At 43.8% G+C, this 14,825-nt stretch overlaps 2 protein-coding genes across 4 annotated transcripts; one reads left to right on the forward strand and one right to left on the reverse strand.

Annotated features, from left to right (window-relative positions):
- Positions 1-3,635: 3,635 nt before the first annotated feature.
- Positions 3,636-4,953, forward strand: LOC109771078 (uncharacterized). Its single transcript, XM_020329789.4, has 2 exons — positions 3,636-4,013; positions 4,100-4,953. Exons 1-2 carry the CDS (start codon positions 3,741-3,743, stop codon positions 4,823-4,825), a joined length of 999 nt encoding a protein of 332 aa, XP_020185378.1. The 5' UTR covers positions 3,636-3,740; the 3' UTR covers positions 4,826-4,953.
- A 5,302-nt stretch (positions 4,954-10,255) lies between these two features.
- Positions 10,256-14,173, reverse strand: LOC109771077 (lactoylglutathione lyase). 3 transcript variants are annotated; one of them, XM_020329786.4, is made up of 9 exons: positions 14,039-14,173; positions 13,061-13,191; positions 12,841-12,965; positions 12,557-12,621; positions 12,261-12,476; positions 12,101-12,148; positions 11,756-11,863; positions 11,525-11,677; positions 10,256-10,555 (listed from the first exon to the last, which is right to left on the reverse strand). In XM_020329786.4, the coding sequence occupies exons 2-9, from the start codon at positions 13,177-13,179 to the stop codon at positions 10,514-10,516; spliced, it is 876 nt and encodes a 291-aa protein (XP_020185375.1). In that variant the 5' UTR covers positions 13,180-13,191; positions 14,039-14,173; the 3' UTR covers positions 10,256-10,513. The 3 variants fall into 3 exon arrangements, with proteins under 3 accessions (XP_020185375.1, XP_020185376.1, XP_073360856.1); XM_020329787.4 differs by having other exon boundaries at positions 13,061-13,203; positions 14,039-14,166; XM_073504755.1 differs by having other exon boundaries at positions 13,985-14,091.
- Between the last annotated feature and the right edge of the window lie 652 nt (positions 14,174-14,825).

Consider the following 14,825-nt stretch of genomic DNA (forward strand, 5'->3'; position numbering starts at 1 on the left):
TGGTCTCAACCTGCCCTGTTGCTCCGCCACAAAGTAACAGTCGGGGGCCGTCAGGAACCCAGGCCCACCTCTACCGGGATGGAGCCACCTGTCCTTTCAGCCCCCTCATCAGAGTCACTTGCGGGTACTCAACGAGCTGACCCGACTTTAGTCACCACATGTGTCATGTATATAATGTATATAGTATATACCCGTGATCACCTCCCGAAGTGATCACGGCCCAGTAGTATAGCATGGAAGACGGACAAGAGTGTAGGGCCACTGATGGAACTCTAGCATCCTATACTAAGCAGTAGGATAGCAGGTAAGGGTAACAATTGTAGTAACAAAGACAGGCTATGCATCAGGATAGGATTAACGGAAAGCAGTAACATGCTACACTACTCTAATGCAAGCAGTATAGAGAAGAATAGGCGATATCTGGTGATCAAGGGGGGGGGCTTGCCTGATTGCTCTGGCAAGTAGGAGGGATCGTCAACTCCGTAGTCGAACTGGGCAGCAGCAGTGTCGGTCTCGTAGTCTACCGGAGAGAAGAGGGGGGAAGAAACAGTAAATACAATGCAAACATAAGCATGACGATGCGTGACATGACAATGAACAGTGCGAGGTGTGACCTAACGCGACAGTAGGTGGTACCGGCGAAGGGGGGGAACATCCGGGAAGTATCCCCGATGTTTTGCGTTTTCGGACAGACGGACCGAAGGGGGAAAGTTGCTAGTTCGATAGGTTAGGGAGGTGTGGTGGACGAACGGACTGCGTATTCGGATTCGTCTCGTCGTTCTGAGCAACTTTCATGTTGAAAATATTTTAATCCGAGTTACGGATTAAAAGATATGATTTTCTAAAGATTTTATTAATTTCTGGAATTTAATTAATTATTTAATTTAATTCGAAATTTGGATTTATGACATCAGCATGATATCATGATGACATCAGCAGTCAACAGGGGTTGACAAAGTCAAACTGACATGTGGGTCCAGTGGGACCCACCTGTCATTCACTGTTTAGGTTAATTAGGGTTTAGCTAATTAATTACTGCTTAATTATTTTAAACAGGATTAATTAACTTAATTAGTTTAGTTAATTAATTAATTAATTAATTAATAAAAATTATTTTTATTTCTATTATTTTTATTTATTTATTTATTTATTTATATTAATTTATTATTATTATTATTATTATTATTTATTATTATTTTCTTTATCTATTTATTTATTAATTTTTTTAATTAATTTATTATTATCATTAGTATTATTATTACTTATTATTATTATTATTTTATTTATTATTTATTTTATTATATGTTTTTGTTTTTTTAAACGTTCCAGTGGGCTGGGCCCCGTTGTCCAGTGGCCCAGGTGGGGCGAGGCCCACCTGGCAGCGGCCCAGAGGGGGCGATGCGGGTGCGGTTACGGGCGCGGGCGCGGGCGCCCGTTAGTGTGCGCCACGGCACCCAGAGGGGCGCCGGCGGGCAGGGCGCCGGCCGGGGTAGGGCGAGGCCGGGCCGGGGTAGGGCGAGGCCGGGCCGAGGTGACCGGGGCAGGGGGGCGCGGTGGCCCGGCGGGACGGACCCGAGCGGCGGCCAGCGAGGGGGGGCGCGGGCGATCGATGACAAGGCCGCCGGCGAGGCGTTGCCTCGACGCGAGGTGCACGCGGCCAGGAGCAGGGGCGCGGATGGCGCGGGCGCGGTGTGGCCGCGGCAGTGGCAGGCGAGCAGCGGGGCGAGCGCGTGCGGGGTGGACGGCGGGCGCGGTGACGGCGCTCGGCACGCGTCACGGCGAAGCGGGGACAGGGACGGCAAAAGGGGCAGTGGCCGCGACCAAGTGCGGGCGCGCGCGGCGGAGCGCGGTGACCGCGGGGTGAGGGAGAGGGGCGGTCGCGGTCCTCACCGCGATTCGTAGGGAACGGGGCAGTGGGGGTCGAGGGGGATGGCGGGGACGGCGGTGTTGGGGAAGCTCCGGCGAGGCGAGGGCGAGGCCGGCGGGGGCGGTCGGCGGCGGTGGCCTCAAGTGGCGGCGGGGTCGAGCGCCTCCTCGATCCAGATCGGGGGAGGCAGAGGAGGGGGGGATATTTCGGGGGTGGGGGGTGTCGGTGGGGGTGGGGGGCAGATAAGGGGAGAGGGGTGGGCCGGCCCATTCGGGCGGCTAGGGGTTGGCCCAGTTGGGCCAGGTCCAGTGGGGGGGGGGGGGCTTTTGTTTTTTTTTTTTTTTTTTTGTTTTTCTCTTTTTTTTTAGTTTCCTTTTATTTTAGTTTTAGTAAATTACCAAGGTGGCACCTAAATAGATTTTACAAATTATGCCACTGCTACAATAGTTTAATACTTATAACAATTTAGTTTTGAAAATGTTTATTATTTTTAAAGCATTTAAATAATTGTATTTGCTACTGTTTTATTCATTTTAGAGTATTTTATACATTTTATAAAAGTGTGGTTTCTCCATCATAATTACCTATGCAATATTTGGTTCACTCCGAACATTTTAGTTTTAATATTTGAAAACTTTTATTGTTTGCTTTTATTTAAATTTTGAATTTGTTTCAGTTCTGAACTATCGAGAGTTTATCAACAGTAACCGCGGTGACATGGCATCATTAGCGGGGGATCACTGTAGCTTAATTATCCGGGCGTCACAATGGCACTTCCTGTCGCTTCTGGACTGATAAATGGATGCAAGGCCGCTCCATCCAGGAGCTTGCCCCGGGCCTGGTGGCCTTGGTGCCGAACCGATCGCGCCGCTCCCGCACAGTTGCGGCCGCCCTCCACGATCGCGCCTGGATCAGGGACATCCGTGGCTCCTCGGGCCCCGAGGCCATGCTCCAGTATGTGGATTTATGGCGCAGGCTCCAGTCCATCGATCTTACCACGGAGCCCGACATCATCCGCTGGAAGTGGACGGAACATGGCGAGTACTCTGCTGCCTCCTGCTACAATGCTCTTTTCACAGGTTCCACGGCGTCCGAGCACTGGCGCATTGTTTGGAAAACCGGCGCCCCCCCTCTCGGTCAAGTTCTTCACCTACCTTGCATCCGTCAATCGCTGTTGGACGGCGGACCGGCTCTCTCGCCGCGGGCTCCCGCATGAACCGGCCTGTGTGTCGTGCTCGCAGCAGGCCAAGACCCTGCACCATATCCTTGTCGAGTGTGTTTTTGCCCGCACCATCTGGCAGGGCATCCTCTCCTGGTGTTGTCCCACAGCCGCGGTTCCGGATGGCACGCTTGGGTTTTTCGACTGGCTGAGTGAGACCCTTCCTCTGATGACTGCCGACAAGCGTCGTGGGATCTCCACCATTGCGGTGCTTACAGCTTGGTCTCTTTGGCGCCATCGTAATGTTGTGATCTTCGACAAGATAGCTCCCTCCTCCACCTCTCTCCTAGCGGCAATTCAAGAAGAGGCACGCTCCTGGAGCCAAGCACTATTATCCCTGTAATGTAACTGGTCTTGTAGGGCTGAGCATCCCATTCCCATGCTCGCTTGCATCGCAGTAGCGCTTTCCTGTGCACGCAACCACGATGTCAACCTGTACTTTCTATCCCCTATCAATGCAAAGATACGCTTCCAAGCGTATTCACGAAAAAATGTTGCAACTTCCGTTATCAACACACAACAAATTTCATTGCAATACATCGCTAGTTATTACAATCGCAGCCTTGGAGATGCCAAGCAAGTAGAGACTCGCACTTTCCTGAAAGAAAAAAAAACAAGTAGAGACGCGCACCGCGCTGCTGTTCTGGGGAATCCATGGAAGCGGCAATGGCGAGCTCGGTGGTAGGATCGAGGGCCGAATTCGGGTCCCGCCTAGGGCTCGCGAGGCCTTGGCTCAGACCCACCGGCGGCCGCGGCGGTCCTCATACCCCTCTCTCGTTTCGCCATCTGCCATGGCCGACCTCGCGCCTCGTCCGCAGCAGAGCAGCCCGGACTCGGGGCGTCGTCGCCGCCGCAAACCCTCACCAGCAGCAGGTCGGAGTGGAAGGGATTGCGGCGATGGAGCCCGAGAGGGGCAGCCCCGGTGAGGTGCTTGTTCTTTCTTCCCCTTCCTGTTACGATTTGTCCGTGACGGCGGCGAGCCCCATCCATCATGCGGCGGATCTGTATTGCAGGTGAGGGAGGAGATTGCGAGGTGCTACGAGCTCGTCCGCCGCCTCGGCCGGGGCGCCGTCTACCTCGGCTCCTCCAGGGTGCCGGCCGCGCACCCCCACTACCACCAGACCGCCCAGCTCGCGGCGGAGATAGCCAAGCTGCTGGACTGCACCACATGGACGGGCGCCGGCCCCGGCCTCATGGATGCTGCTATCCAGGGCGCCCTCGAGGCAGGCAAGCCGATCGGCGGCTTCAAGATCGGCAAAGAGGCCGGTGAATGGACAGCCTCGAACTTCCACCCTTACCTGCCCTCGGAGACTTACCTCACCTGCAGGTTCTTCTCGGCAAGGAAGCATGGCTTAGTGGATGCTGTAGTACGCAACAACTCTACTGACAGAACCGCCATCGTCGCATTGCCCGGCGGCATTGGGACGCTGGATGAGCTTTTTGAGATCATGGCGCTGATTCAACTGGAGAGGATCGGATCGGCGCTACCGGTCCCGTTCTTGCTGATGAATTATGACTCTTATTACTCCAAACTGCTGGAGTTTCTGAATGACTGCGAGGACTGGGGTACAGTCTCTCCAGGGGAAGTGGCATCGCTGTGGAAGATTTGCAGTGGGAACCATGAAGCCTTGGAGTACTTGGCACAGTTCTATGATGTGCCTACTGGGGAAAGGAATTATGGCATATCATCACCGCCGTCGAAGGAAGACAGGGTTCCTTCGTACACCGTCAGGAGATGACACAAGCTCTTCTCAAGAATGTTGTCTCTTTTTTTTCCCTTATGCAAAATATCATCATTGCAATAATTCTCATTCTCTTATGAGAATGTCAGCACTAATTTTATGGATAGTATCGATTTGTTTTGTTACATGTTTCAATTAGTAATGCAGGGATGGGCGTAACACAAAAAGAGAGCCGCCTTTCCATTTTACAAGGATTAAGATCATATAAGGAAATATGTACACTACTAACTACGAGTACTAAGCTTGATCAAATAATACAAGTGCCATCACTCTTTGGCCTCCTATTTTATCTTGACTTGTGTGTATTTATGTTAAATCAATACCTTGCCCAAAAATGTTCCGGTGCAGGATGCTGTTATAGTACCTCAACTATCGGTCAGAAGTTAGGCCTGAAAAATATTCAAAAAAAGCTGTAATAAACAGTGTGTATTGGGAAAAACTGATAGAAGATACCATATATACGTTCCACGGAGAATGTTGGTCTTATACCTTTTATCTTCTGAATTATCAGTTGCTCTATCAGATAGTGCCTTAGAAACCATAACAAAGCAAAGCACATATACATATATGGAATAAGATGCACTCTAAGAAGTCCCAAGTTCCCATTCAGTTGCTTCAGCAGTCATTCAAATATTTGTTCATCTCTCAGGCGTCATAGTTTGCATTGAAATAGACAACCTTCTCACGTGATTTAATCAACCGGGTTTCCTAATTTTAATCATCATGTAAGGTGCCTGTGGTATCATAACAGTAGAAGTGTGAAACAGGTTAAGCCATGTTTGATCCTGTCTGCCAAGACGCCAGAATACTGAGAACAGTAGAGCATTTCTTCGGTATCTGATTGAAAATTTACTCAGGCAAAGAGAACCAAGAAATTTGATTTTGTTCTTCATGTTTGGTTAATCATTGTAACAGTAATTTTGAAGGACATAAGGTTCATCTTGTAAAAAGAAGATTGACCGTAACCAAGAGCAAGAAATTACCACAAATGAAGGGGGCACGTAGTAGCATATGCTCCCTAATGGACAGTAAATTCAAAATAAAATAGTAAATAAATTTTAAAATTCTGATTTTTTTGTGTGTAGATGTCCATGTTAGTGTAGCACAAGTGTGTTTGACAATTTTCATGAGATACGGGATTGCAGTGCTTCTGTGGTGAAAAAACAAAATTAAGTGTAAGTGTGTAACATTTGGAGGTAACATTTGGCGTTTGACTTTTTTTTTTGCATAGGTCAAGATGCTTAAGTTTTTCTCTTGAAAATTTATAGGTAGCATTTGGGTGCGACAATGAACACATGTACTTTTTTTTTTAAAAAAAATTGACATTTGCAAATAACATTTTTAGCATGCCCCACATTGGATTTCCGAAAAGAAGGGGTGTAACATTGGATGCAAACCTGTAAATTTTTTTTTTCTGTAGAACTTTATTTTGGTACAAGTTTTATAATTTTTGACAAGAGAGTTTAATCCATCAAGATATCAAAAATTTATATAAATAATGGGCAGCACATAGAAGCAAGTTTATACAAAGAATGGGCAAGACAAATAGCAAAGAAGATATGCCAAAAATGGACAAGAGAAATAGCAACAGATAAATCGAAGCAAGTTTGTACAAAGAATGGGCAAGACAAATAGCAAAGAAGATATGCAAAGAATGGACAAGAGAAATAGCAACAGATAAATCGAAGCAAGTTTGTACAAAGAATGGGCAAGACAAATAGCAAAGAAGATATGCAAAGAATGGACAAGAGAAATAGCAACAGATAAATCGAAGCAAGTACTTGCCACCATAGTTTTTCCCTCTTGCATCGTTTTAGCTGTAATCTTTCAACGGCAATTTCCATCTTGAGAACCTTACAAACGGCCATATACTTTTTGGGCTGAGACGTATTAACCTTTATGGCAAACTCTTTTTTAATACTCTCCATAAAGAAATACGAGAGTGTTTAGATCACTACTGATCTAGACGCTCTTATGTTTCTTTACAGAGGGAGCACTCTATAACATAATGTTTGAGTGTCATTCTGAAGTTATCCATTGAAGGACAAGTGTCGCTCATGACCATCTTTGGATTATCCCTATCAAAGGAAGTGAACTGCTCCTCGGATTCACGATGATCAACGGGTAATGCTGTATCATCAGTGTGATTGGCATCAACGACCCAGATATTAGCATCAACAGGAGAGGTGTTAGCGTCATTAGCAGCCTGGCGCGTGCTCTCATCCTCCTTCAGACCAAGCAAAATTATATATCGTGTTCTCGACATGAACATCAAAAATCATATGTTTCTTCCTCTATCACAAGAGTTGATCAATCCACCCCGCTGAAGGTGGCCCGCGCCGCACTCGAAGAACAACATGTATGTACATCACCGTTACCCATACAAGGCAGGGGAAAAAAATCAATGTCGCAAATAAAGGGTTATCACGTGTAACGCAAAATTAATAATATCGTAAACAATGAAACTGCAGAGCAAATTAAAAGTACTAGTGTTACCTATTAATTGGATTAGCTGCATACTGGCCGTGCTCCTTGTGCAGGCAGACGGCCGACGGAGCGCTCAACTAAGGCGTGTTGTTCATCCCACAATCGAGCATCGTTTGACCAAAGACAACATGCATCGTGTCGACTGAATGCTAGTAGTTGGATATGATTAACTGAGGGCTTGTTCGGCATCACAATGTCGTCCGGTACAGGCAGGGCTAATAACGTTGGTCTTCCACCCCGAAATAATAATAATAATAATAATAACGTTGGTCTTCCTTCTCATTTATTTTTAGTTTCTTTAGCATCATTTTTTTTTCTTGCCAAACTTTTTTTCTTCGCAAACATTTTTTTGTTGAGAAAATTTTCTTCGCAAACATAACGCTGATTGTTGGGATATCCTCTTTAGTTGCCGGCCTGTTGGGCTATAAGAAAGCCCAGACTATGGGGCTCCCGATCTGTCCCCAGGCTCAGGTTTCGGTTGCTATTTCTCGAAAAATAAAAGTTTTAGTTGCTCCACATCGCTTCCGGAAAGGAAAGGTGAGCTGCTTATATACCGGTCCAAGGACGTTGCTGACACCACCTGGGACATGTGGTTAGCAAATTCAAAATTCACATAGAATTGATATTTGTCTACGGCATGTTTGTTTCGGCCATTAACCTGGGCGTCTCATTAAATGCCTGCTACCACTTCGATATGGAGTGCGTGCATTTTACGGGATGCCTATTTTTTCGAGATTTACAGGAGCTGCTAGGCCTTGTTTGGTTGCTGGGGGAGATGTACTCGGGGTAGAGCTGCCCCGGACTGAAAATTCCTGGCAAAACGAAAAGCCCAGGGAAATTTTGCTTAGATTCATCTTGACATTGATACGTGTCAAGCAGTCACCAGCACACCAGATCTTGCCGCTGGAGCTAGCAGCCACCGGAGATGCAGATCCAGCCCATCGGATGCATCACACCAGATCTCGCCGCCGGAGCTAGTAGCCGCTAGAGATGCGGATCCAGCCCATCGGATGCAGCGGAGGGGCTTGAGCAGGTCCTCGTCTTCTTTGTTCCTCGGCGAGGAGAGCTTGGAACAGAGAAGAGAGGAGGGGTCGACCAATCGAGGTGGCCGGCGGGAGGGACAAGGAAAGATCGAGCGAGACGGCGGCGTGGTTTGTGAATAGGCTAATTTTTTAAATAATACATTTTTTTATTAATTTTCATAAATATTACGCTGGGTAAATTTTTTTCAAAAATAATACACCGTCGGCCCACAGCAGGCCGATTGGACTCCAGCCGGCCTACAGCTGGCCGACTGGCCCTTGTCAGCCCACTGGAGCTAATTGGCTTGCTGTGGGCTAATTGTTTTTGCAAAAAAAGTAGGCATAAAAAATATATGTTTAAAAAAATATTAATTATGTAATTAAAAAATGTTAAACGTGTATAAAAAAATGTTCCTGATGTATACAAAAAATGTACAATATATATGCAAAAAAGTTGACTAAAAATATGTTTTAAAAAATGTTAATCATGTATTTAAAAATTGTTAAATGTGTGTATAAAAAATGTTCCTTATCTATACAAAAAATATAGAATGTGTATGAAAAAAAGTTGACACCAAACACCAAAAAAATATGTTTGAAAAAGAATATTAATCATGTATTTGAAAAAATGTTCCTTATCTATACAAAAAATATAGAATGTGTATGAAAAAAAGTTGACACCAAAAAATTATATTTAAAAAAAATGTTAATCATGTATTTGAAAAAATGTTCAATGAGTACACAAAAATGTTTCATGTATTGGAATGAAAGGTTAAACGTGTATAAAAAAATGTTCCAGCTCCGGATCCGGTATGGGAGCATCACGGACCTAAGCATGATTGGTTGCCCTTTTTTATGGAACTGGAACATTTTTTTCAAACATATTTTTTTGGTGTCAACTTTTTTTCATACACAGTCTATATTTTTTGAATAGATAAGAAACATTTTTTATACACACATTTAACAATTTTTAATCATGTATTTGAAAAAATGTCAACTTTTCAAACATATTTTTTTGATGTCAACTTTTTTTCATACACATTCTATATTTTTTGTATAAATAAGGAACATTTTTTATACACACATTTAACAAATTTTAAATACATGCTTAACACTTTTTAAAACATATTTTTATGTCAACTTTTTTGCATATATATTGTAATTTTTTTGTATACATCAGGAACTTTTTTTTATACACGTTTAACATTTTTTAATTACATGATTAACATTTTTTTAAACATATATTTTTTATGCCTACTTTTTTTGCAAAAACAATTAGCCCACAGCGAGCCAATTAGGTTCAGACGCAATCAGCCCACAGTGGGCCGACAGGGGCCAGTCGGCCAGCTGTAGGCCGACTGGAATCCAATTGGCCTGCTGTGGGCTGACTAGGCCCAGTCGGCCTGCAGCGGGCCGACGGTGTATTATTTTTAATTTTTTTATCCAGTGTAATATTTATGAAAATTAATAAAAAATGTATTATTTAAAAAAAAATAGCTGCGAATAGAGGGAGCGAAAGAAACGAGGGACTTCTCCCACGAGTCGTGGCTGGTGTTTTCTCGTCCCGGGGATTCGGCCGGGGAGGGCCAAAGTTTCCCTGACTTGGGCCTCGACCAAATGGCCCTTCAGAATTCCCTGGGAGAGGTTAGCACGTGCCTTTCTATCCCTGGGATTGGGCCGGGATACCTGGGTTTTCCCCGTGAACCAAACGAGCCCTTAGAGGTTTTCTTTACACAACTTCCCGTAAAACGGATATGGAAGCTATTGGAGTTGCTCTAAGATGAACATATACATACGATCAGGGAAATTTTTTCTTTCTCCCAGTAGCGATCGGGTATAGCATCCGCTGTAGGTGTGCATCTTCCTCCTTTTCCCGCACTATACTAATCATCTCTCACAATCTAGTCCCCAGTTCATGTTTATCAAGAACTAACAATCACACCTTTCTAGTGATAATCAAACTGCAAGCAACTTGATAACACTAGGTCAATCACCGCATACGCATGCGGTGGTTGCTTTTTTATGTTTGTTCGTCGAGCGGAAGAGGCTGCCGTTTTATTACATCACACACAGACCATTGCTACTACATAAGGTTTGTTTTATTACAATCACACACAGACCATTGCTAACATAAGGTTTGCCTCCTCGCAACACTAACATTTGAGCCTGCTCATCTTCAGTGGAGTTCCTTGAGGAAGTCCGCATGATCCACCAGAACCTGCAACCCCAAGAATAACATTAGTCACATACTGATACTGTGGCTGGCTGATTGCCAAGGATAATTCGTTTTCAAGCAATCACTACATCAGTTAGTAATCAATCATGCGTGCAAGCAAGTTCACATACAACCTTTAAGAAATCATGTTCAGTATTGACAACCATGCTGCAGCGAAATTTGAGGTGAAGTTCCATCTCACTTTATTAATTTGCTTTGCGACGTTTAGGATGCGTACTTTCTTCAACTGTGTTCTGCTAATTAAGTGGGTGACGCCTCAAATCTACTAAAGTTTATCTTCCATTATCTAGACAATGGATGATGGTGAGAGACGCAACTGGAGGAAATACAGCTCGGACTATCAATATAAACCTCCTTAAGATGATGCTGTTTTCCAAGTTTCTATTTTACAGAGTATCAGCTTGGCCTTGAAGGTGCCAATAAATTTACTAGTAGACTTTGAAACTATGTATTGAAGGCCTATATTTTTCTTTCCTGAAGTCAAATGGTGCAAAGTCTGACCAAGTTTGTAGTTAAAACTATGAAGAACCATAGTCCACAGTACCAAATTAATACTCAGTATATTTATTAGATACACAGTAAGTATTGTAGTTGTTGATAGTTTTTCTTACAAACATGGTCAGACACTGTACATTTTGGCTTCAGACGAAATTTATAGGCCTTCTTTTCAGAGACGGGCGGGAGTATGTACTAACTGGCAATAATTCATTTCTACAGAGGAACTAGCAATTAATCTGTGACTACAGTAGTTGTGTAGGCCAATTGAATTATTCTTTGTTCTGTTTCAAATTAATTCATTTAACTGCCAAAGTACGTTGACTACAGTAAGCTCTTCAGATTTTAAACCAAGCATTGACTACAGCAAGCACGTCTTGCATTCATCATTAACTGTTAATGACCCCTTCGATTCAAATAAAGCAGTGTTATGCATACGACATCCAGAAGACATACCACTTTCCAGCCATCTGGGTCAAGGAAAGAGGTGATTTTGGTGTTCAGCCCCGGCAGTGGCCCTGGCTGCCTTAGAATCTTTCCACCTAGTTCTTTGGTAACCAGCTCAACTGCTTCAGCGCTCTTGTACACATCGTCAGTGCCAATAGCAACCTGCACTTAGGCAACACATCATTAAGAAATGCCAAAACTTAAAGGAGGAAATAAGGGCAGAAGAAAACTTGTCAATACCTGAGCATATGCATTGCCCTTGTTATATTCCGTGACACCATAGTTGTATGTCAACTCCAGAACAGTGGTCTTGTCCTCCTCAGCATAGCCCATCATGGCAATAGTGTACTGCACAAATCATAAACATGCCCAGTGTATCAAAATTTAGAGGACAAATGGCATCAAAACACAATTGTCATGTGATGTACTCCCTCCGTTCCCTAATATAAGACCTTTTAGTTATTTCTTGATTCGTATGTATCTAGACACATTTTAATATGTATGTTCACTCATTTTAGTATGTATGTAGTCAATATTTTGAAATAGCTAAAAGGTCTTATATTAGAGAACGGAGGGAGTATGTACCTTATACTGAGGCACATCCTTCTTCCTCAGAAGCTTCATCCCAAGGGCCTGCATAAAAGTCAAATGTTAGAATATCCCACATATAACTATTGTTCTAGAGAATATACAGAAAGGATATTGTCTCTAACATTTCAAACAACCTCCCATTTTACAAAAATACCTTCTCGTAGAACATGATAGCCCGATCAAGGTCACCAACACGAAGCATAACTTGACAGAGAGGCTCAGGCGTCGGACCCCTCTGGATAAGCTCAAACATGTAACCATCTGGGTCTTGTGCAAAGGCAATCACAGTGGACCCTCCCTTGACAGGACCAGGTTCACGAGTGATCTTACAACAATCAGATGATTTAATTGTCTCAGACAGCTTGTACACCTGCATTGCATCCACAACATCAAACAAGCCCAAGGGTCTGTAACATGAAGGGTAAGATGTTGCAGGTAAACAATACATACATCCTCATTTGCGATGGCAAAATGTCCAAAGCCCGCTCCAATGTCGTACTTGTCAACACCATAATCTATCAAACGAGAAAGAGCATATTAGCACAAAAGAAGGTGGAAAAGAATGACACTATAGTCCCATGAAATAGTTTATCAGTTCATATTTAGAGAGAAGAATATGACCCCGTTCGTTTGCCAGTCTTGTCACTGAGGTGCATACACACGTTGCCCAAACATTAACAAGAATATCAAACTGGTTGCGTTAGAAACAATTGCGAGTGGACCAATGAACATACTGTAAGTCAGCTCAAGTGCAAAATTAGTATCCTCAGGTCCATATCCAAGAAAGGCATTGGTGTACTTCTCTTCGGGGACATCTCTTTTCCTCAGCAGCTTCATCCCAAAGCATTCTGTGTAACACCTATGAGAATTAAATCACTGGCATTAGCACAAACATACTGGTAATCATGGTGCAAATATCACCATCTAAAAAACTCCAAAATATAGCTAACATACTTAATTGTGCGGTCGAGATCTCCCACACGGTAAACAGCATGCAGCATCCTCTTTTTGTCCTGCTTAGGCCACTCCAACACTGCCTCAGCGGACTTTCCAGCATCACTACCGGTAGCCATCCCTGTTATCACCTGTAAGAGTTGCTGCGCATTCGATGATTAGAGCAAGAAAAGAGATGCCATCTCTAGCAGCTTGTGTACATATCTATATAGACAATGGTCCAAAAAGATTCCCTCTAAAAACTTTCTTAGTTGTCCAGCAGATTGTCGATATTCTCTCTCCTATATTTTAATAGTATCTTATAACCACCAACTCAACTACCATTTGATTGCACCGATTATAATCCATACAAGCATCATATAATAGCAAAAAAATACAGCAGAGACGGCACTCCTCTATGTAAATTATCCTAACTAAGTGCAAAATAACACAGTAGCAGCAGCAGTCCTTAATACAAGCATCATATAATAGCAAAAAATACAGTAGCAGCAGCACTCCCATATGGCCATATCTAAATTATCTTAACTAAATAAATAACAGCAGCAGCACTGGATAAATTAGCAGCTCCAGCCCCAAATCCCTGGACTACGGCAGCAGGATCACACCCCTCCATGAGCACCTCCCCACAGCCCAGCCGCTAGGTTCTGCTAAATCTAAGTAAAAAAAAAAGAACTCCAACAAATTGCACACACATAGTTGGATTGGGACACTGGGGGTGGTTCTAAAAAAAATTAGATCGGGGGATTTTCCCATGATTCTACTCGATTTTCCAAAAATCTTGCCCAGACGCAGTGCTTGAAACAAATCAAATTATATACAGATACGAATCCCAAGAACAAAGGGAAGGAGCCCATCTAACTTGTACTCCAGAAACCTAAGAAATCTAAGCAGACAGAAAGGAACGGGGAACCAGAAACTACGCACCGGCGCGTAACGGAAGCAAGCGGAGGGGAAAGAGATGGATATGGTGATGCTCACCCTGGAGATTCGATCGGGCAGAGATTCGTCGAACGCTGATGAGGAGCTCAGTCTAGAGGTTTCCAAGGAGAAGAGGGGAAGGCACCGTACTTATACACGAGTAACACGAGTAATGCGTTGATGACGACCTCCTGCATACAGGCTGTAAAGCGCATCTCTCCCACCGCTTGGGCCTCAAGAATAGCTGGCCAGATGGGCCGTGCCGGCCCGTTAGCACACATGCTCGGTCCCGGACGGGTCTTGCCCGGCACGGTTATAAACGGCAGATCCTATTTGACGCCCGCAGGCGTCAAAAGGACGTGGCTTCGCTGAAGCCTGGACACCCGACGCCCCATTTGGGCCGGCCCACGGTCGCGATGCTTTTTCTTCTTTTTCCTGTTTCTTTCATTTCTTTTTTTTGTTTCTTTTTCGTGTATTAAACACAGTTCATTGCATATTTATATACAAAAATGTTCATCGTATAGTTAAGAAAATGTTCAACATATTTAAGAAAATGTTCATTGTGTATTTTAAAATTGTTCAACATACATTCACAAAAATGGTCAATGTGTATTTAAACATTGTTCAACGTACATCATAAAAATGTTCAGTGTGTATTCAAATATTTGTTCAGCGTATATCAAAAAATGTTCAGTGTGTATTTAAAAACTGTTCAGCGTATATCGCCAAAATGTGCAATGTATATTTAAAAATTGTTCATCATTTGAAATTTCAATTTTTTTTGTTCATGTTTTCAGTAAATATTGATGTTTTTAAAAGTTTGATCAAATTTTTAAATTTTTTGATG

The sequence above is a fragment of the Aegilops tauschii genome, chromosome 7 (genome assembly GCF_002575655.3).
Source record: "Aegilops tauschii subsp. strangulata cultivar AL8/78 chromosome 7, Aet v6.0, whole genome shotgun sequence".
Taxonomy (NCBI): domain Eukaryota; kingdom Viridiplantae; phylum Streptophyta; class Magnoliopsida; order Poales; family Poaceae; genus Aegilops; species Aegilops tauschii.

Coding starts and splice junctions, on each gene's coding strand:
- LOC109771078 (XM_020329789.4), top strand. CDS start 3,741: ATGGAAGCGGCAATGGCGAGCTCGGTGGTAGGATCGAGGGCCGAATTC. Junction 4,014..4,099: donor AGAGGGGCAGCCCCGGTGAG/GTGCTTGTTCTT, acceptor TCTGTATTGCAG/GTGAGGGAGGAGATTGCGAG.
- LOC109771077 (XM_020329786.4), bottom strand. CDS start 13,179: ATGGCTACCGGTAGTGATGCTGGAAAGTCCGCTGAGGCAGTGTTGGAG. Junction 12,966..13,060: donor GATCTCGACCGCACAATTAA/GTATGTTAGCTA, acceptor TAATTCTCATAG/GTGTTACACAGAATGCTTTG. Junction 12,622..12,840: donor TGCACTTGAGCTGACTTACA/GTATGTTCATTG, acceptor CTCGTTTGATAG/ATTATGGTGTTGACAAGTAC.